Source organism: Parasteatoda tepidariorum, chromosome 10, assembly GCF_043381705.1.
Source record: "Parasteatoda tepidariorum isolate YZ-2023 chromosome 10, CAS_Ptep_4.0, whole genome shotgun sequence".
NCBI lineage: Eukaryota > Metazoa > Arthropoda > Arachnida > Araneae > Theridiidae > Parasteatoda > Parasteatoda tepidariorum.
Genome location: NC_092213.1, coordinates 33,612,561 through 33,639,119, shown reverse-complemented (window position 1 = coordinate 33,639,119; position 26,559 = coordinate 33,612,561). Strand labels below are relative to the sequence as shown.

The 26,559-nt window shown below is 28.4% G+C and overlaps 1 protein-coding gene across 1 annotated transcript in view; it reads left to right on the top strand.

The window, feature by feature from the left end:
• Positions 1-26,049, top strand: part of LOC107457540 (uncharacterized) — a 53,521-nt gene extending 27,472 nt beyond the window's left edge. The window contains exon 2 of the mRNA XM_016075714.3: positions 18,879-26,049. Within this exon, the coding sequence (XP_015931200.1) occupies positions 18,899-19,642 (744 nt within the window). The 5' untranslated portion in view covers positions 18,879-18,898 and the 3' untranslated portion in view covers positions 19,643-26,049. The remainder of the gene's footprint in view (positions 1-18,878) is intronic.
• The last annotated feature ends 510 nt before the right edge of the window (positions 26,050-26,559 follow it).

Here is a 26,559-nt window from a genome sequence, read left to right as displayed (position 1 = left end):
CAATCTAATAGTTACTGAATAAAATCTATTACAGTTTTGGAATTATATTTGTACTAAAATGTAAAATTCAGAAAGTAGTTTGCAAATTTTCTTTTTATTCATATTTAAAAATGTTTCAATAATTTATTTTATAAATTAAAGAAATTTCCAGAATGAATGACTGTTTCTCTTAGATCTAAATGACTGCAAAGAAGTGCAAATTTGAAAAAATTATTATATGGAACTGAATCGTGTTTGTAAGATTTTATCTTTTACTCATAAAAAGTATTTCACGCTGTATTTCGGAACCGTAAGTTATTAAAATGCTCAATATAATAATTTTAACTTATTTTGACCAAAATTAATACAAAATAATGAAAGAAGTATGAAAAATATATTTAATAAAAATTCTGAATTTAAGGGTTAAATAAATGTATAGTGTTATATTTAGCAAGTTCACACTTGTGATGTTCCGCAAAATGTAGTAATTTACAAACAATTAATGTAATAATACTTTAGTTTATATTCTAGTATGTTTATGAAAATTTTAGTTTTGTGTATCAAAGTGTAAATCAAAAGTTGATCCGCAATTTTAAATGCTTCCATCAGGGTGTTAATCCTTACTAAAATTTAAAAGGTAGTGGCAAAATTGAATCAAACTCGCATACTTCAAAGTCAAGATGATCACAATAACATATATTTATATGAAAATTCTAAGTAGATTTGTACTTGAACCATCAAAGTAACTGTAATAAATTATTTCATATTTTTAACTAATTTGCAATTTAAATATTAGACCGAATTTAATTTTTTAAGGGGGAAATGTTGCTTTTATAAGGGCAGTTTATACGCAATTCAATATTTAAAATGTACACATTTAAACTGCAAGTTTAGTTTCCCGATGTGAAATGCTGACAAAAATTTATCCTAAAAAATTACATTTCATACGTTATTTTTATGTTAGGTGGCAACACAAAAACAAAACCGAAGAGTTTAAACACAATCGTTTTAAATCAATATAAACATTGGATATCTAAACACGCTGGCCATTTGAGCAATATGAAAAACATAAAAAATAATCAGAATTGTGTTGTTATCTTTGAAGAGCAAATCTGTAATACTAGCAGCGAAACGTGGTATAAAAATAAATAAATAAATAAGCTTTTATTTATTTAATTTTTTCACTAACCGTCCGTCTACATTTCGAAGATTTTTTTCTCGGAACTTGACAGCAAAATTCGACGCCAACAGCATAAGAAAACGACCAATATAAAAAGAGATTATTTTATCCTACGAAAACATGTAATTTTTTTTTAGGAGATATTAATGATTGGTTTACGAAAATCCACATTCGAGTTCGCTAGAAGTAGAATTAAATACCTAACCAACCCTCTCCACCCCTACCACATTCGCTTTTTATATTTTTTTTCGTCCTCAGTTCTTTTTTTTTTTTTTTTTTTGTGTGCTCTAAATCTACCTCTTGGCGTGGGAGTTGAAGATTTTTGTGATGAACATGTCTTGGCGGCAAATACTTGTATATTTTAAGTCATGGGTCAGAGAACAACACAGAAGTCCGATGATTGGCGCCAAGGAGTTTTTATCTTTTTTTTTCTTCTTGCTATTTAAATATTTTTTTTTCGTGATTTTTGGTAAAAAGTAAAATAAAACTGAATAGAAATAACGTTTGCCTGTGAAGATGGACTTGGCGTTGAAGGTCGCACGGAACGCCAAGGTGTATTGACTTTTTGGCGGTTTAGCGACTTTTTAGAAACAATAGAATATAATTTTAAGTATGTTTATTATTTTCTTTAATACTTTCTTATAAATCTAACTTATCTGTCATGAGAAAACGGTTGAAACAGACTTTTTGACGTTAAAGAGTAAATCATATGCTTTATTTTATTTCGAGCTCTTTGTTGGATGCCTACAATATGAAAATTTAATTCGAAATGAATAATAATAATAAAAATAAATAGCCTTATTTATTTTTCAATAGTTTAGGTAGCATTCTTTTATACTGAAAATCATATAAATGACTGAAGATTAAAATTGTCATTTTAGTGAATTTCAGTAAACTAGCTCTGAAGTGCACACGTTTTCTGCATAAATACTTCAAAATAAGGAATGTATAAAATCATATCTTAGAGCAGAAAATTTAAATTTATAGTTAGTAGCCAGTGGTCGGTAGACTCTAGTAGCTTAGTTGCTATCTTTTTCGCGTGTAATTATTTTAAGTATATATATTTTGCGATAGGAGATATTAAAATCGGAATAGCATACGAGTCGGAAGCGGCTGTGCTGCAACAAAATGTTTGAAGAACCTGAAGAAGATGAACCCGTTTAAAAGCGTAGAAAGATTCGAATTTAGAATGTTTGATAGTTTTATTTTTAACATTAAATCAAAGAAAGAACTTCGAATTTTCAAAAAAAAAAAAAATCAATGAGAGGCTTATGAATATAATATGATTCTTGTTGAAGGAATTCATTAATTTTTCGTTCTATTTAATATTTTTAAGTTCTATTCGACCCTTCTCCATTTCGAACTTGCAGCAAATCAAACTAACGCTTCTATTAAATAAAAGATAAATGCTCAGCATTCCCTCCCCCCTCTCTTCTTCGCGGAGTAAAACTGCTTCTTATCAGAAATGTCATTTATTTATATTAAAACTCGCTTTTTCTCTCAGGGGTGTGAAAAAACAAAAAGAAATAGAACGTCACAAGGGGGATGGGGGGAGAGAAAGAACAAAAAATAGTAGAGAAAAGGAAAAAAAGAGAAAACAATTCAAAACAAACACGCTTTATATGGAGTAATAGTACAAAGTATAAACGTAATTAACGGCGACGACTCACACGAGATTAGTTGTTTCGTTCCTGCTAAAGAGAGAGGAGGGGGAGATAGTATATTGTTCACCCTCCTCCCTTCCACACCGGCCAGCGTGAGGGAAGTTATAGCTGTATATATGTGGTCAGTTGCTTGATAACTGGCTCTCTGCGTTTGTGGAATTATTAAAGACTGGCCGCTTTGTCCAGCACTTCAATTTTTCCACCCCCTGATCTCCCCCTCCTCTTGGGGAGAGGGAGAAGTTTCTCGGTTCGCTGATATGATTTAGTCGCAGATTGTTTTGTTCTCCAGAATTTACGAATTTGTGGATTCTCTTGCGGGAGCGTATACAAATGTACGAATTATGTTTATTAAATATCTTACCAACAGTGGATAAATCGATAAAGTTTTTCCTAAAATTTTGTATTTTTAGAGCAAAATCTTATATCTCTCAATATTTTATGTTTCAAAATTTTATATTTCCATTGTGAATAATAGAGTGCTGCTGCAAAATTGTTGGTGAACCAACTGATATATGAATACTCTATACATGAATTTATATTTCCAAAAAAAAAAAAATGTCTTTTTTCTCGCATTATGCTATGTAGTATAGCATACTTATACTAAGTATTTTGCTAATGCGTATACAAATGGTTAATTAAAGCATTCATTATTGTTAATGTTCACAAAAAGAAGAAAAAAAAAGGAACTGTCACACACGAAATATTTTGGTTATGTAGGATCACATAATGATGACCATAAAATATGTTAGTATAAATTCATACAAAGAAAAAAAAACAGAATATACAAAAATACAATGCATATTACATAGTAGCTATTAACACTGCGTCATTTACTACAAGTCATTGAAAATACGATTTCTTAAAAATTCGGTTCCTCAGGAACTATTCGACCGATTTCGCGCAAATTTTGTATTTTGTCATTTAAAAACGCAGTCCTTAAAATTATGTGAAAAATTTGATGCCTTTGATTCAAACTTTTTTGACTAGTAATAACCAAAGTAATAAAAAATAATAAATATTTACTAAGAGTTACATTGTGCATGGAATTTTTCTAATCAAGTTACCAGTTAAGTCCTAATTAAGTTTCTAATTAAGTTACATTGTGCCTGAAATTTTTCTCATTAAGCTACATTGTGAGTGGAATTTTTCTCATTAAGTTACATTCTGCATGGAATCTTTCGATAAGTGAAATTTATAATAGTGAGCAAATTTTTCTTTTTATTCAATTAAAAATTTTCTCAAGATATGCAAAAAGTATGCAAAAAGTAAAATTAACGTTAGGTGATTCAAATCTTGGACCGCTTTTCCTCTCCAAACTATTGGGACCATATTTTTCAAATTGCGGCTACCCCCCACCCTTATATTCCGGGGGTGAGAAATCCTCCGATAAAAAGGGTATGTTTATTCAGTGAAAGTACTTTTTTGTGTCTGATTTTGTAACTTAAAATATCGTCACTAATTTCTTACCATATTTGAGAACATCCCCTAGAACCATTAAGATTCAGTCCTAGAACGTGAAGATCCGATTAATAGATCAAAAGTTATTCAGTGTTGCCCGTTATTTATTCTGCGATCTGTACAATTATGTAACAAAACGATTAAGTAACTGTACAATCTGTACAATTATGTAATTGTAACAAAAACATTATAATAACATGGATTAACATGTGGATAATAACACGCGCAAGACTTTATATCTTTTTTTAAATTTATGAAAAAATATCTTAATAAGTAAATAGTGCAGTTTTAAATTAATTTCAATCTTTGTTGCAAAACACCTATTAAAGGCTTTAAAAAAATGTTGGTTTGAAACAACTTTAAAAATACCAAAGTAATTCTTTACAAGAATCACCATTAAGAATTACTTCGTTTTAAATTAATATTACCTAGCTAATGTTAAATGTAATTCATGAAATCTAATTTGAAAAATATGAAGTATCCTCCTTTGTTTCAAAATATCAATTATGTGGATTGAATTATGAATGCAATGAACTTAAAATGCGAAGAAAAAGAATATTGATTTATAAATCGAGAAATACGGAATCCGAATAGTTTTTTGCCTTGAAAAATTAAAGCCTCCGGAAGAAAAGCAGTTGCGGTATTTTTTAAACGCTGCATCGTTTTGGCGCTTATTTTTTGATCTTTTAGCTCCAAAAAATTTAATTATATAAAATGGGGAAATGTAAAATAGAATTGGCGAATTATTTTATTCTTTTTTTTTATTGTTTATTTATTTGACTTTTTTTTTTAAATTCCAACACAAGCGTATTCGTTTAGTTTTGAAAATGTTGCCAACTAATTTAAAATTTTTATCTTAATTTCCACGTTTACCGTTCGTCCTACGTTCCCCCCTTTTTATTCTTTCGTTTAAATTTATGAAAAAATTTCTTAATGTTTATTCAGCGTTGTATTGCACAGTTTTAAATTAATCTCAATATTTGTTGTAAAACACTTTTTTTTTATTTTTTAAAATTTAATTTAGCTGTGTCTCTGTTTTTCTTATTTTAATATATTTATCATTTAGTTCACTGTCATTCTGAAAAATGCATTGTTTATGAAAACTTTAACAATTGAGAGCAGGAGCGAGAAAATTTCACCGTCACTAGAAATTCAAAGAAAAAAAAAATTCGAAGCAATTTAAAAGAGTAGTTTTTGATTTATTTTCAATAAATTTTTAATTTCATTTTCTTCAAAATATTCCATGTTCATTTTGAAGCGCGTAATATAAAAGTTACATTTTAATTGAACTTTATTTATTTCGGAAAAATATAAGGAATGTAAAGTGAAGCGAAATTTTAAGTAACGAAAGTTATTAGGAATTTTAATAAAAGTTTTTATTTCTTTTGTTTTGTGTATTTTTAATGTTATTTTGAAATTTATTCGTAGTTTCCATTTTATAATATTTTAGCCGGAAATGGAGAATGTAATTAATTTTGAATTTTATATTCGAAAAATTGTTTACCTATTTTGTTATTAATTTTACAGAGCATAGTGAACCATAATATGATATAAATTTGTCAGTATTTTAATATGGTTCGACATTGTACCATATTATCGTGGTTCTTATACTTGATTATACTTTATAATAGTTCAGTTGGAACGGAAAATGGTTCTTTTAATCACTTTAGTGAAATTGCGGCAAATTTGAACCGTCTTATTGCTTAGTGCAGGGGTGTCGAACCTTTATACACCAACGTGCCATTTTCTCTAAAAAATTGCTTAATGAGGTCATAGACGTGCCGTCAAATAATTTTGACTTCGTGAATATTGAGAAAATAATAATAGTAAATATTATCAACTCAAAACTCTTTATTTACATTGAAAAAAAAGATACATTTTGCAGTATCTCAGTTATACGCGTAATTCAACTTTCAAGTAACATTAGTGTGACTTCTGTTGATGCAGATTGGATGACAAATAACTCATATTAGGTTGTAAGATGTTAGTTTAAGCAGGACTGTTAATTTTTTTTCGCTAGTTATTTATTGTTAGCTTGTTTTTTATGGTTATTAATGGTTTTTTTAGCATTAATTTTTAGATTTTTTTGTTAATATTGTTTATTATTTTGTTTATTTTTTGTGAATTTTAATTTAATTGTTACATGTGCTTCACAGTGTAATAACAATTGTGATCGGTGGAGTGCCCAAAATATTGTGTCGAGTGCCATAAATGGCACGCGTGCCATTGGTTCGCCATCCCTGGCTTAGAGTATCAATTTTAGGGTTGAAAATTGTACCGATATTTCTTATTATGCATTAATAGCAATATGAATACAAATTGTTAACCCGAGTGCAGCTTGACGAATTAACTTAATTTATAATTAAATATCTTAAGCGGAACGAAATGAATAATTCTTAATTGTTTTCTTTTTGATGTAACTTTTTATTAAAATTATGGATTGCTTAGTGATATTACCGTACTGTACGGTAATGTTTTTTCTGATAAAGTATCATTATTTACATAATATTTACCACTTGTTATAAAAAAATATTTTATAGTTAATTTAACCAAAATGCTTCGATAAAATTTGCGAGCTTTTTGGTATTCGCTTAGAGCCAGAAGCATGGTAAATTTTACTATATTCCAATAGTTTTATCCATACTTTTTTTTCTTCTCAGTGTCATTATGTCAACTAAATCTGGTTAGATAATTAGATTAACAATTTAGAATAAACATTAGAAATTTTTAAATAATAATAAGAACAATTCGTTAGAATTATAGTTAGAAATTGCTATACTCTCTCAAAAAATCAATCCAACTTTGAGCAACATTATGAAAAACTTACACCATATTATGGTGCAAATTTGCTTCATCTTTAATACGGTGATAAAATGAATCATGTTTCAGTTCCTGCTGAAACAATTTTGAGCAATATTTTGGTAATGACAGTATAAGTTTTATTCTAATTTAAAACCATTTTTTTAAAATTTTTTAAAGTTTTTAGTTGCTTCTTTAAATTATTCTGAGAAGAATATAACAAACAAAAGTTTTCAAATTTAATTGATATTTTTTTTCCTTCATGTATTAATTTTATAAACCCTTAAATATTTTTGCTTGTTTAATAGCAATAAAAAATGGTTTTTGGAAAATTTTATTTACAGAAAACAGTTGTTAATTGGTTCAAAAAAAATATTCACAACAGTTGTTTTTCTAAATAATATTTACCTTAAATTATAGCTGAAAGAAATTATGTATTTATTATATTCTATAACAGGAAGAATCTTACGACTTCTATAAATTAATTAAAAATACTATTAATTAATACCCCTCTTAAAGAAACCGGCTTTAATTTTTATTATCAAAAATGCTGCATTCATTTTTTATTTATTTATTTTCATGTTCCCTAAAACGAGAAATGATAGAAAAAAAGGAATCAGTCAGTAATTTTGGTCATTGGTCATAGAGGAAAAGCAAATCATTCGTAAAATAAATCTTTAACCCTTATAAACTAATTTTAAAAACAATAACCAATTTCTACCGCAAAGAAACTGTCTTAAATTTTTATTATCCAAAATGTTGAATTTTATTAATTTTTTTTTCTTATTTCTCAAAAACGAGAAATAAAAGAAAGAAAATTGAATAATTTAAAATTTCGGCCAATGGTCAAGAAAAACTAAGCGAATCGTTCGCAAAAAAATCGTATCATTCCTTGTAAATTAATTATAAATAATACGTAATTTCCCCTCATAGAAACTGCTTTTAATTTTTATTATGAAAAATACTGCAATTTATATATTCTCTCATTCCCTAAAAGCAGTAAGTAATTTCGGCCAATGGTCATTTCAAGAAAAACTAAGCAAATTGTCCGCAAAACAATCCTCACTTCAAATTGGAACGATTAAGAGTCAGTAATCCACCGGGTGGTTCTACTGGGGGACCATTGGTCAGATTAATTGACCAGCGTGTGGGAGGAGGGCTGAGGGTGACGTAAATCGTTTCCCACCGTTCTCCTGATGTTCCATTCACATTTACTCACATTCGAACTTTCCTTCCTAATGTTTTCTATAGAACACCCAGAGCCATCTATCGCCTATAACACGCAATAAAACATTATAATTGTTGTGTATAGGGGAAAATTTCATAATCTTTATTTCGTATATGTAGGTCAGTAAATATTTCAAATTTTTTTGTAGTTTTAAGTGTTTAAATTGTTTTAAACATGGAATTTCAACAAAGAAGAACATTTTTTGGCTGCTTTATCTTTATTGAGTGCTGTAGTTAATTATAAACTAATTATTACTATAAATTATTTTTAAAAAAATTAATGTTTGATGTTTTTAAGTATATATTTTGCATTTTTCTCTGTAATTAGATTTTTTTAATATTGTATTCCGACTTTTTAAGCAATGCTTTTAGTTTTTAACAGTAAAGAGTGATGAAAAATGATATAAAGCATTAAATATCAATAGCATTGAAATAAGAGTTTGAAATTTGAAAAATATTGTTATTGTATTGCAAAATATGCTAAGAATTTTCAAAAATGTTTTATTTTTCTTCTGAAAAAAAAAAAAAAATAGAAAACAACTCCTGTAACTTTATTTTAAACTAAGCCCAAAGTTAAATTAGATTAGAAAGCGTAATTGATCAATATAAGTATAACAGGATTTTAAATTATTTCAAATTTTTAACTGTCATAAAATTAACAGTATAAACTTTTAAATACATCCTCATCAAACCTGAGACTCAAATTATTGCAGATTATTACTCGCAAACTATTACTCCCTCATCTTTCTCCACAAAAAAAGTGCCACAAATTATTATTATTATTTTTAAAAGCATTGACTCAATTTCTAATATTAACAATTAATTAGCTCTTTACCAAATGAAAAATAAGATTGAACTTTTATGTTGAATTATAAACAAAACTAAAGAAATAAGCAGAAATTGATAAAATTAATAAATAAATGAAGTGAGAGAAAGAATAAAAGACTACTAAAGTTGTTAGTTACGGGCTTTGTAATAATAATATAATGATATTACCCAAAGGTACATTTGGAATGCGGGAACATATGAAACCACATTGTATTTCAAATAGGTACAGTTGAAATAACATGGTTAAATAGTCACGTATTTTAAAAAAAATCGTTCTTATTTTGCAATAAGATTTCTTTTTGCTACATTACATTTAACCATATAAATTATAATTTTATATTATTCACTAATATGTAAGAAATTAGGCAAACTGTATGCAGATTATTACTAATGAATTGCCTCTTAAAAAATCCAATAAATTTTTGGAATTTAAATGCAGTACAAATGTAGCACAAAATAAGAAAAAAAAAATCACAAGAATTTTTTAATATTCAGAATATCATAATATTTCTTTAAAAGAAAACTGTCGCAAATCCGCTAAAAAGAAACTCGATGCAACAGGAGTTCAATTAAATACTTATCTTATAATTATATTTTATTTTTATCAAAAAAAAAGCATTTAAAATTTCGTAAGACAGTCTTAATTTCCGATTAATGAGCGAATAAAATGAAATTAATTGCTTATAAAAATGAAGTGAACAAAAAGAAAAAACTAAGAAAGGGAAAAAATATCTTTATTTAACTCTCGTTTAAACAATACAAAAAGCAGAATCTTTTTTTCGTTTATTTTGTTACTGTTTACCTTAAGTTCTTTAAAAACAAAACAAACAATTTTTTTAAAAATCTTAATTTTGCTCTGTGCATATTTTTCTTTAAATTAAACTCGTTAATAAAATATTGAAAGAGTCCTTAAAACCCGTGGGAATTAATCATTTTCTTTTGTTTTTAAATGCGAGGAATTAACTAACGTCATTAAAGATTAATTCTTATGACGAAAGAGAAAATAATTTCTCTGTGGATATCGAGCTAAATTAATTACTCTTTTTTTGAGAATAATTATTCTAATGTAAGTGTTTTTCGAACGTTGTAATTAACGCTATATTTTCTAAATTTTTAATTCCTTTAAGACTGTGCTTAATGAAAAAGTATATTCGCAAAAAACTAAATTAACTGAAAAAACAAAGAGGAATTTTTTTTCCCTTCCAGTTTTTGTCGAGTTAAATATCACTGGGAAATAATGAGAAATTAAATCTAAAAATCTTATGGCAGATTTCATTAAGAGTAAAGAATAATGGGTTCAATTGAGCTGCAAGCGAGGATTACTTTCGAGAAATGCGATATTCATTTTTTGAAACATTAGTGCCAATTAGATTCATTTAAATAATATTAAAGATGAAATAAAGAATTAATATTTACTATTACCAAGTCTTTTTTTTCTTAATTGACTGGAACCGTTAGAAAAAGAAATTCAATATTTTAAGCAAATGAAGAAAAAAAAGTCACCACTTTAATTATTGAAGAAGTAAAATTAAGTACTTTTCTTCGACTCCCCCTCCCTCCCCATCCACTCAAATCGAATTAGTTACGGTTAAAGAGTAATTGCTTCGAACTCAAAAGTTGTTATTAGAACCGCGAAGAAAATTATAACTCTTAAGGAAAATGAAGATTAAAAAAAATTATGGCAACGTCAACGGTAGTGAAGTTTTGAAAAAATGAGGGTCGGACGGGGAAAAAAAGGGAAAAAAATCCCTAATTTTTTCCTCACTCATTCACATATTATTTGTTTTCATTCCAACGCTAATGAATATCGATCACAGCCCATTAGTTTTCATTTCGCTTTAAGTCTAACAAATGGGCCAGAGTTAAGTTTTTAAAGACTCTGCCCCCTAACGGTTTTTTTTTCCGGAATAATTTTTTTTTGCGCCTCTACAAAGCATATTTCTTATTGACTAAATTGATGAATAGACGAAAAAAACTATCACGGGTAAAAATTACGCCAAAAAAAAAAATTTTTTTTTTTAGTCCCCACGGACCTAGCAGCTTCACAATTATGTCAAAAGAATAATTAAAAAAGAAGACGCATATGTGGTTAAAAGTATTTTTTCCCGTTTTTCCAGGGCACATAGCTGACTCCAAAAATGACATTTATATTAAAATTGAGGGTATAAAAATATTACAAGCCAAGCCATTAATTTTTATTGAGCTTCACAAAAGAGCTATTAAACCTTTTCCGAACGCTCGCCTTTACTAATGGATTCAGAAATTATCATTAATTTTAATTTTTCCGAATATTTATTTTTTTCTTCATCCCCAGCGTTCAGAAAAAAAAATGTAATAAAAAATTGTGTAATTTTTTTCGGCGTGCATTTGTCAAATACTTTTAGTCACACTTTTATAAAACCAATAGCTAAAAAAAACTTTTTTTTCCAGTTTTTTTAGTTCGTGTTCGCCAATGCTTATATATCTTTTTACTAAATCTTAATATCGTCGTAAAGTGGTGTTAAATATTTTTAATGACTCCAGTTTTTGAAATATTGTCGATATTATAATTCTAGATGGAATTTTAAGTAATGAAATAAAGTCTTTTTTTCTTTAAAAGATGACGACGTTTTTCAATTATTCAGTGGTACATTCTTCGCGAGTTACTGCCAATGTTAATTTATATTATTCTATTTTTTTCTTCTTCGTAAAGTGACGGACTGTGACTATTTTTTACTCATTAAGAAAGATGAAATTTATAAAAAAAAATTCAATAATTAATAATAGATGACATTAAATACAGTTCTGCTGAAAAACCATAAATTTATAGTTATTGTTATCATTCAAATATAGTCGAATAAATTGACTGGTTTAAAAAAAGGAATTTTTTATCAATAATTTACATCGTACAAATGAGTAACACTTGAGACGGTTGAAAAAAAAGTAAAAGAAAGGAAAAATAAATAAGATATAAGGTATAATAAGATATAAAACAAGTTACATAATTGTAAAATGCTCAAGGAGTTTTTTTTTAATGGTAAATTACCTTTTTAGGTTTGATGATTTGAAATATGCATACATTAGAGGTTGTTTACTCATTTCTCTAATTTTTTTTTTCCAAAAAAATGCGCAAACAATAAATGAATTATAAATAATTATAAATAATGATTTATTTATTTAAATAATAAATGATCATTTAATTAAATAAATATTTCTATGAATGAATATATTAGTTTTAAATTCGGTAGCAGAATTTACGTTGTGAATTTGGAACACCATCTCCATAAATCCTGATTTGCCTAAAACCTCATCACTGTCATTCAGAGATTATTATTGTAAAAATTCAGCTTAATTTGACATAAGAAGACTAAAATGTGCAATTATAAGGTACTAAAAAATTGTACACTTAAACTTTGTGTTGTTTGTATTTAAGTTAATTTTTATGCATTAATACTAAAAAAAAGAAGAAAAAAGAAATCGATATACATAACTTGATTAAAAACTTGATTAAAATATACAAATTGGAAATTACAGCTGACATGCTTCAAGTGTTCAAAAACAGACGCCCATTTTCAAGATTTTTCAGACTCAAGATAAATATGTCCGTTTTCAAGATTACGAGAAATCATCAATTGCTGCACATTGTTGGAATCTTGGTTATAAATTCAATTTCGACAATGCTAAAATTATTTCTACTCCAGTCACATCAGCTTAACTTAATACCCCAAAATCGTGTTTTATTTATACGAATGCTGATCCCCTTGTTAACGACATTAGTTCCTCACTACCTCTTCCTAGCGCTTGGAAATGCATTTTATCCTTCTCGGCCACTGTGGTTTTTCTTATTCAGTTTTATATCTTTTTTCTCTCTCGGCTATTGTGGTTTTTCTAGTTTTGCTTCTGACTCTTATTTTTCCATTTTTCGTTGGCAACTTTGCGTTTTGTAATTTAAAGCATTTTTGTTTCTTCTTATTCTCGTCTGGCAAGTCTTGAAAATGGGCTCCTGCCTTTGAGCGCTTGAAACATGCTGCCTGTTACTTCCGATTTGCATATTTTTGAAGCGAAGGAAGTTTTTAATCAAGTGGATCTTACAGCTTTAGTTTCGTGTGATTGGCAGTACAGTTACGCCGGTACAATTAACAGGGAAAAAAAATTCTTCACTTTTTGTTATTATTTGCGGGGCTCCCTTAATTCAGTTTTTAAATTTTCGTTAAAAACAAGTTCAGAAATGTTTTAAACAATAATCTTAATAATAAAACGAAAATTTAGATGTAAAAATAATCTGCAGATACTGTAATAATTTGCAGATGCTGTAATAATCTGCAAATACTGTAATAATCTGTAAATCCTGAAATTATCTGCAGATGCTGTTATAATCTGCACATTGTGTAATCATTTGCAGATGCTGCAATAATCTGCAGTCGTGTTGGAGGGCATTTCCTATCGGGTTTGTATATAAAATATTCCTTCACTCGATACTAATTGTTTGATTGGTTATGATAGTTATTAGTTATTACATTATTAAATAAATAAACATAACCAAAATTTATGTTACCGGCATTTCATCAAAGGCCTTTTTTAAGAAAATAATTTTCTTAGCTTATCATAAGAACCATCCCCTCTTAGCGGGAAGAAAATATAATTAGTTTTCACGTGTTAGTCCAGTGTTATCCGTTTTACCGAATGAGGAAAATATCGATTTGCCTCACTCAGTGCTATTTTTTTAAAAAATATATTCGAATTCTAAAATTTTAAACAATTCCTGTAATTTATAGACACTAAAACTATATGCTAATTATTAAAACTATGAAACTTCGAAATATAATAGAACTAAAAGCTAATTTTAACGTTAGAATTTGTTTTCTCAATTTGTAACACAGATCAAGCATTTACTTATGTTTATAATTTCCACGCTCCAGGATCAATTTTTGAGAGTCAGCATGCTATGAAATAGCTTCTAAGGTCAAGAACAATTGTATCAGGTTTTAAAAGACCGGAAATAAGCGTTACAGAGTTTTGTTCGAAGGAAACTGCACAGAGAAAGTTATTGATTTTAAATTAATATAATCTTAAAAATAATTTAAATGCTCCGATGTGACGTGGACTATACGGGTAAGGGTTTTGCAAACCTAGGTACGTGTCCACGTCTGGAGGGGAAAAAAAGTAAAAAATGCGTTCATTTTTTTTATTAGTGGTACACAGCGTTACGAAAAATTTGGTAAGGGTACTCAAAAGTCATAAGTTTGGGAAACACTGATTCAGGAAATCGAGGGTTCGCCTTCCAATGAGATGAGCCAAGTTCGAATCCCAGCGATGGCTAGTCGATACGAATTCCGAACTCAGCTTGTACCGACCACAGTGCTGACGTAAAATATCCTCAGCAGTAGACGGATCACGAATTAGAGTTCTCTTGCCGTTAGGCTAACCTTAGAAGGTTTCAGTGGTTTTCCACTCCATCAAACGCAAATGTGGGTTAGTTCCCTCAAAAAGTCCTCCACGAAGACCCTTGTCTTCGGGATTGGGTTCAAAATTACAAGTTTGCGGATTTAAACATTAGTAGTCGTAAACTCAGAAAAATTGGGTCGGCTGTTCAAGGGCTGATATAAAATGAATAGGTAATTTATAAGTTCAATTGTTCTAAAATTGAGAATTTTAAACTTTAAAAAAAATATTATTAATAATGTAAAGCATTTCTTAAAATATGGTCAACGTTACAAGGTTAATTTCGAATATGATCAAAAAATTTTAAGAAACAGCGTGACTGGAAGTAACTTTTAGAATGTTATAAAATATTTGTAATAATTTTATATTGTTAAGAAATAGTAATAATAAAATGCCTATGAGGTGTATTTTTGAGTAAACTGGTAGGTAAACTGCATTTTCGAGTAAACTGGCAACTGGTAGGCAATTTTTTAACATCCATTTTTAATATTTATTCGTCCTGTATCCATTCATTGTGCACAATATTCAGTTTTATGGACAATTGGGCACCATCTACAATTTGTTTTGCTCCCTTCTGATCAGGTTTTGCAGACCTCTGGTAATTTTTGGTTTTACGCTAATATGAGGAAAAGATAGGCAACTGTAATTAGTGAAAAAAAAATCTCAGTTACCCTCTCTCCATTTTTTTTGGTCTTGGAAAGTTTAATTTGTATTTAGATCTGAATTGATTGCAATTGCAATTGTCACTGTTTTAATTCAAACACATCGTTTTTTTTTAGTACCCGACCCATCTCATGTACCTTACCAAAAAAGTATAATTTTTTCACTCCCTTCTCATTCACTGAGTTGTATTACAGTATGACTCAGGTTTTTCCTACCCCTGGGGCAGTACGTTGCTATGACAACACTCAACTGACTAATTACCCAGTGCCTAATTCACCACCCCACACATCTAGGGATATTTTTTAACGCAATTTTTTCCCCCTGCTTTTTTCCCTTTTCTCATCTTCATCAATGTCTGAAAGTGTACTTTCTAATACGAATGTATACACATAGAAAAAGTTTCCTTTTTTTTTCACGCCAAAAAATAATTTTTTTTATTAGTTTTGGGCCTGCTAACTTGTTAACTCAGTGCCGGAGGGGTGTGGGGAAGGGGACATGTTGGTTCATCGTCAAAGACGGTTTAATTTAATAACTCCTCCTATTGCTGAACGCTTATACCGACCACAAGGAGAAAAAAAAAAGGAAAAGAATATATATGTACATAAAAAAAATACCCGGGGGTAGGGGGTAGAAAGTGTAGCTACTAGATTTTAAGATGATGGACGTGTTTTTTTAATGAAGTTTTTGTCAGCGATAACACTAACGCCTACTACTCCTACACACTCCTCCTTCCCACTCAAGCTCGATGAGTGGCAACTACAATTATTTTTCAATCAGGTTTAATTTCATGATATTTTTTATGCTCTTTTTTTTCAACTCTTTTCTTTTATGCTTTAATTTTCAAAGAAAAAAATATGTAATTTTTTTGGGTGATTTTTTACTCTATTATAATAGATGATTGCTTATTTGCATGTTTTTCTTTATTTACAATTCATTGTGTTTAATTGGAATAAAAATAAAAAAAAGTTTTCGAATTTTTTTTTTTCCGAAAAAAATTTAAATGTGCGATGTAACTTGTTCTTAATTGACCTGTTTTTGTGACAAAATAAAGATTAATCTGCATTTTTTGTCAGTGAAACTCAAAATTTTTTTTTTATCCCTCTATGTATTTTTTTTAATATGTCATTTATCAAACTCAAGATCTATTAAAATTTTCTACTTGCCACTTATAACTTTTTAACGATATTTTTTTTCAAGATTCCTACCCTTGAAAATAGATTAATTTTGCAAGAAATATCTTTTCAAAAAATAATTTTTCCTTTTTTAAAAGTACTTAGCTCTCTTAAAAAACATAACTTATATAAATTTTATTAGGTCTGAACAATAGTCTTTAAAATGACATTAATTTTTTGACATAATTATTAAGACAAATATTATATGCTATTCATGGCTACTTTCTTGGATTTCAGAACAACTATATCTTCTCATTTTAAACATAGACAGATGACAAAGTTTGCACTTAAATTGTTAATTCAGTGGAAGAAATTAGTCGAAATGTACTAAGTTACATTTCAGAAATATTGCAAAATTTCGACTTTAATATTGTCATCATTTAAACATAGACAGATGACAAGGTTTGCACTTAAATTGCTAATTCAGTGGAAGAAATTAGTCGAAATGTACTAAGTTGCATTTCAGAAATATTGCAAAACTTCGACTTTAATATCTTCTATTTCCATCCGAAATGCCCCCACGTCTCTCAAAAGTGATGCACCTTTTGCTTTTCGTTTTAAGTCTGACAAATATAATGCTGTTTTCTATTTTTTTAGTATTTTTTTTTATAAACGTAGAACTTAAAGTTATTTTTTTTATTTATTATATTTCTTTTTCCAATTTTTTTATTATTTGTTTTTTTTTTTTATTTAAGCGCTATTCCTCTGTTTATAAAAATAGTACCATCTTATATTTTACTGGACTTTTCAAAACTGTTGTTATCAAAGCATATGCAAATTTTTCTATGAATATATTCAGAGTAAAATATTTTAGTCTCAATTTCAATGGGCAGTTAAGTATGTCTGGTTTATGTGCAGAAAAATCCCTCTTCAAATTTGCCACCTTTGCCATTTTCCCTAAAAATTAAATTTTCCTTATGGGTTAAAAATTGTATTCCATTGTTATTAAAGTATTTCCTTTTTTAGTTTCAATTAATTTTTCTTCTAAGCACACTTGCACTGTCATAAAAATAGTGCCATCTTAATTTTTCCTGGATTTTTAATTTTTTTTCTCTAAACATATGCGTATTATTTTTCTATGTAGATATTATAGTAAAATAAGTTAGTTTCAATTTTGATGAGGGATTTAATATGTCGAATTTATGTGAAGAAAAACTGTCTCTAAATTTGTTACCGTACTATTTTCCTTAGAAGAAAAAAAATCTTCCTTAAGGGTCAAAAATTTTATTCCATTGCTATTAAAGTTTTTATATTTTTTCAATTAATTTTTCTCCTAAGCACTGTCAAAAAATGCTGCCATCTTAATTTTTTTCTGTATTTTTAAAAATTGTTTTTCAAAATATACGCATAATATTTTTCATATAGACATAATAGATATAATAGTAAAATAATTTAGTCTCAATTTTGATGGACAATCAAATGTCTGATTTATGTATAGAAAAATTCCTCACTAACTCTGTCCCCATACCGTTTTCTCTAAAACTGAAATCCTCCTTATTGGTTTAAAATTTATCTTTAAGATAAAGAATATTAAAAGCCCTTTCCCAAATGACGCCATAAAGTGCTCTATTTTATCTAAAGTGCTTTTTTGCATATTACTTTTTTGGTACGATACTAATAATTTTTGACGGCCAATGGTGCATGATGTATTTAAGTCAGCACCTATTTTTTTAAGAATAAAATACTACAAAGCATATTTTTATGTTGTGTTTTCATTAACAATTTTTTTCCTTCATATTTACTGGCAGCTATGTCTTGTTTTCTTGTCGAGCAATCTTTTTTATGCGCAATTGGGATTATGGATGGCCAAGGCTTGGTAACTGTGATGGTATAGTAAAATAAATTGGAAGCATTTTAACTTGTGTAGCTTTTGAAAATAATTATAAGGTTAAAAAAGTAAAGCATAGCTTTCTAATCTTTTACTCGTTATTTTTTTTTTTTTTTTTAAGATTTTCTACCTTAGTCAAAATACTTTCATTTTAAATATTTAGTTTGACAAAATGCTTTACTTTTTTATTAGACACGAAAGTTCTAATTTTTCTTCTTCAAAATCTTATATTATTTGGCACTTAGCGAGATTTTCAGTAATAACATACTACGTTATTGAAATAGAATTTTCCCAAACATGAGTGGTTATATACAAGTTTAAGTATATTTCTTATTTGTGTACCAGACGTAGGTCTTCTTCTTTCGAGACACTACAGCCTGCAACAGACCAATGCTGCCCTTAGAAGCCTTTATCATTTCTAAGTATTTACACAATAGAAATCTCAGACAGAAATCTGTGATATTGTTTATTAAAAAATGTGCACAAAATTTCGAAGTTTCCGAATATTACGGAATATTAGAATCCTCCATAGAAAAATTTGCCACTACAACACTGAGTTATTACATTTGATTGTTTTGCCCTTCGTATATACTAGATATTAATACAAATTTTAATTTTTTTTATCGTATGGTTAAAGTAGTTTTTCTATTTTCTTGCAGGAGCTCTTCATGGAGGCGGTATGATGTACGATTCAAATATGTACAGCAGTCCTCTCTCCCTTCTACAGCTTCCTGCCTCTGCACTTCCAGAAGTGACGGGCCGTTTAACGCAACCTGGTAACTCAGTGGCACGTTTTAGTCAAGACGGCAAATCCTTGTCTGATCTGAGATCGCTTGTGCCAGAAGCCGACTTCCGACAGGCAGCAGAGGTAACAGTAGACGTTGGATTTGTCTGCAAGAAGTGCCACATGGTTTATCCTGCCGAAGTGTTGTGCCTCAACCATCAACGGGCCTCTTGCTTTCAGAACAGCCCTGTCAGCGAAATAAAAGCCACCCTCAAGCTTGTTCAGTGCCACGTCGAATGCCGAGCATGTCGAGAACGTTTTACCACCATCGTCGACTTTAAGTTCCACTGCGACATGGATCGGCATGTAAAAAGAGTGCAAAAGCTGCAGAGGGAAGCAGCTGCTGCTACAGCTGTGGCGACTTCTGCAGTCGCCAACCACTTTGACACACTCGCCAATCGTATGGCTATGGCTACACATCCGCCTCCTCTGAATAACAATGCATTCGAAGGCAACGCTTCAGCTGCTGGGCTATTGGGCAGGAATGGAATGATGCCAGATATGGCTCAGTTGTTTTTTTCTGGGATGGGAATGGACTCGATAAGGCTGGGAATGGGTTTAGACCCGGAACCTAGTGACGCAAAAAATAAAACGGCGGCAGTGGGATGCAATGTTGATGCTGGAGTTTCAATATCTTAGAATAAAAGCCAGCCGGAAGGCTCTAAAAACGAATTAAAATAAGTTGTCTTTCATACGGTCAATGTACCGTGAATGTTGACCTGATGGCCTTTTCAATATCTAAAGCATCTAAAACTATCCGTCAAGCCTGACTCTCAGTTAATGTTTTTATTCAGTGGCAATAACGAACTTAATGTTTGAAAAAAAAGTTGTGCTACCTGATTCACTGTACAGAAATGATATGTTTTTAATTGAAAACATTGCCACTGAATTAATGTTTCTAATTGAAAACATGAGATGTTTTTAATTGAATAGTTAAAGTCATTTAGTTGGGGATAATTTTTGTTATCCTTGCAAAACAGAAATTTCTCTTTGCAATGACTATTCTTTGAATAGCCCATTTTGAAAGTAATTTTGCTTAAAATGGTATATAATAATTCCTCAAGTGGGTTAAAGTACAAAAAAAGATGAATTCTTCGATGATGTTTACAAGATTGTACTCATTTTGTACTTGAAAAAGGTAGCACAACCGTGATAAAGCGTATACAAACGTAAACTTTGGTGGATTGTAAATCAAAAGTCACTCCACCGCACTCGATTCCGTGATCGTGATTGCATATCCGGTCCTTGCTCATTGTCATAAATACGTATGTAGAGAGTTTAAGTAAAATGCATCTTAACAAAAATAACTGACATTTTCTAGCGTAGGTTTTAAACTGAACGTTCGCAAACCGCTATTTCGTGTAATAGTAAATAATAATAATATTAACAAAAAATTTACTATCAACTTTGTCCATTGGAGTGGTTGAAAAGAGGCTCGTTTCGGACTCAGCAAAACAGGGTTAATGAAAATAGAGACAAAATAATTAGTACAATCATTTCACCATGTGGCGGTTGAACGGAAATCATAACATCTGTTTTTTTGGGAGTATATTAATGCATGTTAGGCCAGTGTTTTTCTTTTATATTTATTGTAAATAGACGTGCCTGGGTATGATGTGAGCGGGTTAAGGCGACCCAATGAGCCAAGCTCAACGCAACTTTCATTTTAAGAGGGTCATTTCGCCTTATCCACACTACGCGGCCTTTTTTCTTTGAGAATTGTTACTGATGCTATCAAACTATATATATTAAAAAACTAATGTTCCTAAGCAGTTTTATCACAGCTTCTGTCAAAGTTCCTGAATTTTTTCTACATCGAAAAAATTTTAAAAAAATAAATAAAAAAAAGAAAAGATTAATAATATGGACAAAATGTTTTTTAAATACATTGTCCATGTTGTAAATGTATAAATATCAGTTAAAGTTTAAAAAAATGTTCGATACCTTTGTACGTAAGGTTATATCAAATGTTTAGGCAACGCTTACAGATTTTTTTTTCAATTTCCAGCCAATACATAACAATAAATTTTAAATATTTAAGTTGTTTACTTCGAAATAATTTTGGTGTTCTCCAGCATTAAATGTGACCCATTGCTGTTAAGCAGCTATAATTTCAATATAGTTTATATAAAATTATACTTTCGCCAAATTAAAACCTACATTTTAATGGGATATAAGTTGACTTCTTGTGTAAATGTTACTTTTTTTCACAACAAGCAATTAATAAAACAAATAATTAATAAACAATTAATTATTGATAATTAATAAATGTTAGATAAATTTTTAAATTAGTCGAGTATGTTATATTAATGGGTAATTTGGTAAGCATATGTTGACAAATAACTGTTTTTCCTAATGAACTTACTTTGTAGATTTGTAAGGAAATTGGCGAGCATATTTGGTGAATTATGAAATCATTGGCGATTGTTGTTTCCTTGCCTTATTTAGCTTATTCAGAGAAGCGTTGCCTAGTGTACTTGTTCTCAAAACCTGTTGACTGACTTACAAAACGTAAGGCTTTGTATGGTCAACTCTTCTGCAGTCCTATAGGACTGCAGAGACTTACAGTTCCTATGCTCGTGTGGGCTGATGGGCCTCACGAGCACTTTTTGACGCCATCACGTAATTACACATTTACACTCAGAATTACACACAGTACACACATGGTTTTCATCTTTGTTGATTATAGTCACTAAAAAGTCAATCATTCTTATATTTTTCACAATTTGTATTCATAATATATAGGATGAAACTAAATAATTGCTGGTCTACCGTTTTAATTGAGTCATGGTTTGAGTTAAAACACATTAATTTTAAAATCATAATAAATGGTCGCAGATAAATGGTAAACATGGTAAAATTAATTATAATTAATTAAAAAATATTTTGTTTCCCATCTTAATATACGCTTTGAATCTACATTAGTAGATACATTAGTAGATTTTAGTAGATAAAATTTTTTGTAAATTTGGAATTCATTGTTGGAGGTAAGGCAGATATTTTTCTTAATTAATCTACAGACACAATGTTATTAATAATTGTACCTGGAATGGCATCAGTTAAAAATATTTAGGACTTTAAGCCTCCACACACCACAGTTGCACCGGATTATCATCGTCGGTCATTTTGTTCGTCATTTTATAGTCTACAATTTTGAAATACAAACTGTGAAAAATATTGAAACGAATGATATTTTGTGACGCTACTTTACTTAACCATTATAATTTTCTTAAAATTGATTTTCTTATTCAAATTTTTTTAAAAATATTTTTTCCCTTTGTATTTAAAATATAATAAAATTGATAATTTTGGACTATCTAATTGTATTAAAAAATTACATTAAGGTTTAAGAATTCTTGAAAATATTGCACTGAAATGATCGATAATTTTTGTAGGAATTCAAATTTAATTTTCATATTCATTATTTTTTGTTTCTATCGATATCAACGCAGTACCTTGATATTTTCTTTTTTGTTTGTTTTATTAAATTTTATTTACACCACATCCGAATAAAAGTTAAAGTTTGTACTAAAGAACTTGCATTTAAATAGTAAATGCATTTATTAAAAGCTAATTTGAAATGTCCCTTTAAATTTAATTGTTCAACTGATTACATATTAAAAAAAGATTTTGAGTACTTTCATTAAATTTAATTTTATGATCAATTTCTCTTTTTTAAAATTATTTTAAACTTTGTAAAAGTCTATTTTTGTTATAGAGATTTAAGTTTTAAATGAAAACTTAGTCGTTCTAGGTAGTACTTGAATCTAAAATGTTGTTTTGACGTTTTTGAATTTAAAAGAATTTTTTTAAAAACATTTTTCTCATAAAAGAAGAGAAAATAAAGAAAATGTAATTTTATCTTCCTTTTTTTCTGTATAGAAGAATGATTTCAAATTAATATCAATTAATAATATATAAATAATTATTTAATCAAAAGCTAAAAAATTTTCTAAATTTACAAATATTGATAACACTAGTTACTTATTTTCTAGTTAAAGCGTGTTCTATAATTAATTATAATCTTTAATTAAATGTAATCTATAATTAACTATAATCTTTAATTATTATGAAATTAGTTTAAATATAAAGAAAAATTGTTAATTGCGTCTCTTTAATTTTCCTCAGAATTGCAGTGCGTTTCTTACTTTACTGAAACTTAATAATCTACTATTTTTTTCGCTAATTTGTTTTATTATTTGATTTGACATTTCGGTTTCACATTGAGCAGTATAACAAAAGACACACACCACACTTAAAACACATACAAAATTTGTACAGATCTTCAATTGTTTGTGTTCAACACACCCCCATATTTCATCCAAATCTCATCGACTCGCTCTCCTATGCTGCCTGGATATCTGTGGTTTTTACTATAGCAGGCAATAGTGGAATGAGGGCGAGTGTTATAAATAAATTTATCATCCTAACACAGCATATTTCAATGTCTTCTACGTTATTTCAGAGTGTGTGTGCGCGTGTGTCAACATGTACGGGCCAGCCTGGGCCCGTTAGGCCCTGCTTTGCAGGGTGGACAGGCACCATCCTATAATATGTTCACTATGTACTTTCAGCGACGATGAATATATATATACATATAAATAAATATATACCCCATGTCATTAAGGCTTCTTCTATTTGTGGATCCCTATTTCCCATACCTATGTAATAAAATTTAGTACTAAGAGAATTTTTTAATGAAAATATAAATAAAAAAAATGACTGTTTGATACCGAAGACACACCCCAAATGGTTAATTCACACTTTTTTCGAATGGCTTTACGCCATCTGTGGCGTTCTGTATTATTTATGTGAGGATTTAACTATCAGGATTATAATTATTAGATCTATCAGGATTACTGTGTGGCAATGCCAGAATTGCACTTAGAGAAGAAGTATTTTTTAATTTTGATTTATTTTCAATGAATTATGAATCTGATTTTGTGTTATGGTCCCCCTCACCTGTAAGCCGTGTGAATTGTGAATCTGTAGTGTTATCGAAATCAGATGATGACAACTAATCTTGTTATTTATTGGTTACCTCACAAGTTTGTGCAATACATGTTGGCTAAGAATATTCATATTTTTTTGGTAGAAATTGGAGTTTGTAAGCAAAATGACTGTCCAAGTTTTTATCTATAACTAATAATTTATTTAAGTCATGTATTTCAAATTGCTTTTTTTTAAACCTATATTATTCAATTAATTTATTTTTCACTTAAATATTAATTATTACTTCTCAAAAATTTTGAATTCTTTATTTTCAAACCTAACTGAGATATTATCTTTAAATGTTTTGAATTATCTTTAAATGTTTGTTTAAATGCTATATTAAAGTTTAGTGATTTATGGCAATACAAAAACAATAAAATTACAAACCGATTTCTACCAAATTTAATAGAATGGTTTTGTTACTTAATTATATGATATTTTATTTCAAATTAAAGCCATTTTGTTAGGACTGAAGGTTGGGTTTATTTGTTATATTCTATCCTAAGGTTTTATTGGCAATAAAAGTTTTGTTTGTGGACAGCAACATTAAATAAAAATAAATATGTCCGTACAATCAAATAAATTAAATGGCTTGTTTTTAAGAATTAGAAATAACGATTCTTTGATAGTTTTTTGCAAGGTATTTAATTGTATTCAGAAATAAAATAATGGACCTTTTATAAAATCAAAAATATCTATAAAAATTTCGAAACCCACTATATTTATATTGTTTTTTTAATAAACATATTATATTTGTTCGTAATTTTTCTAAACATCGATGAATATTTAAACAAGCATATTGTTCTAAAACCTTTTGTTTGAAAATTGAGTATAGCATTCCTTATGTTCTAACAAAATGGCTGGTTTCGTGCAATATGATAATTCAGGGGAAAAAAATCATCTGTTACATTTTTGCAATTATATTGATCAATATTTGAAACTGTCTTTATATTAGTATTTAAATTGCAATAAAATTCTAGATGGATGCTTTGTTTCGTTGAAAAAATATCTTATTTGTGTTCTATTCAAGAGTATTGAAAATTAATTCACTTAAAACATTAAAAATTAATATGCTTGATTGTATCAATGGAAACATTTAGCCCAGCATTTAATGATAGGGCAGCGTTTCGTATAATTTAATATTTAATACCTTATTTAAAATTCAATTGGTCGTCAGTTATTTTCATTATTGATTTAAATTTTTTTAGTTTTCTGCAACATAAAAATTCTTAGCACAAAAATAAATCGTCTGATTTTTTTCTTTTTCTTTAAACGCTTTGAATTCTTTACCTGTACTTAAACTTTGCAGTTTATTCTTATAAAATTTATTCTTTTAATTACAATGGTTAAAATAATAGGTCTCATACGTATTCTATTTATTTCAATTAACTCTAAAAATTAAACATCTAAATAAATTTACATTATTACGATCAACGTTAAACGATTACGATTATTTGTAGAATAATTTTTATAAATACTATTTAACGTTAAATCAGACGATATTTTTAACTTCATTTTTTAAATTTGTTGCTACATAATTCGAGGAAAAAGATTATAAATAAAGTGCATCATTGCATTTGAATATAATTATTTAAGAAGTTTCTTTTTTTAAAAACAAATAAACAAGTTTCGTTTAGATTTTAATGATTTAATTTTGAATACTGTTGAATAGTTGTTTTTTTTCAGGTATTCTAATTTCCACAATAATGCTCAAATGAATAACTGTATTAAGTTCGACATTACAGAACCCACCGAACTAACAGGAATTTTTAATACATACTTCTCTGTGAAGCATAATTAATTGAAAATCTGTTAACAATAAAAAAAAATATTATTTTGCTTATGTAATGATTTGTCTGTATGGATGTTCAAAAAATTCCACTCGTTTGTTGAGACAATGTGCTTGAATGCTTCTTTCTTTTGTATTTTGGAAGATTTGTGGTAACTTTTAGATTATTCTAAAATATTGTTGAAAAGAGCAAAATATTTCTATCTCTGTGTCTGTATTTCTGTATTTTATTTTTAAAATTTCGATATAAATTATTTAAATTATCTGCTTTTGTTACTTATTGTTAATCACTATAGATCTCAAAAACATATTTATATAGTTGGACCATTTTAAGGGTTATCAAATCAAGGAAATTTTACTATACATTATCAATAAATAAGCATTACTCAATCACATTCTTTTCAAAAATTATGAAAAAAAATATTAAAAATGGAGCTTAAGTAATACAACTCAAGTTCTAGCAATCGGAAATTTTTATGTTTTATTGCTCAAATTTCGCTTAAATAACTTTAACAATAAAATGTTCATGATTTTGTAAAAAAAAAAAAAAAATTATCGTAGCTTTTCTGTTTAAAAAAGGAAAAATAGTAAATTAAATGATTACGAATTTGAATAAATATAACAATCAAACATAAATGATTTTGAAAACAAAAATACATTCTTTATATTTCATTGTTTGAAGAACTGAACCTCATCATAACCCAAGTTATTAGTAAACTGAATGAATATATGTTTTAAAAAAAAGTAAAAATCAAATATAAATGATTCAAAAAAA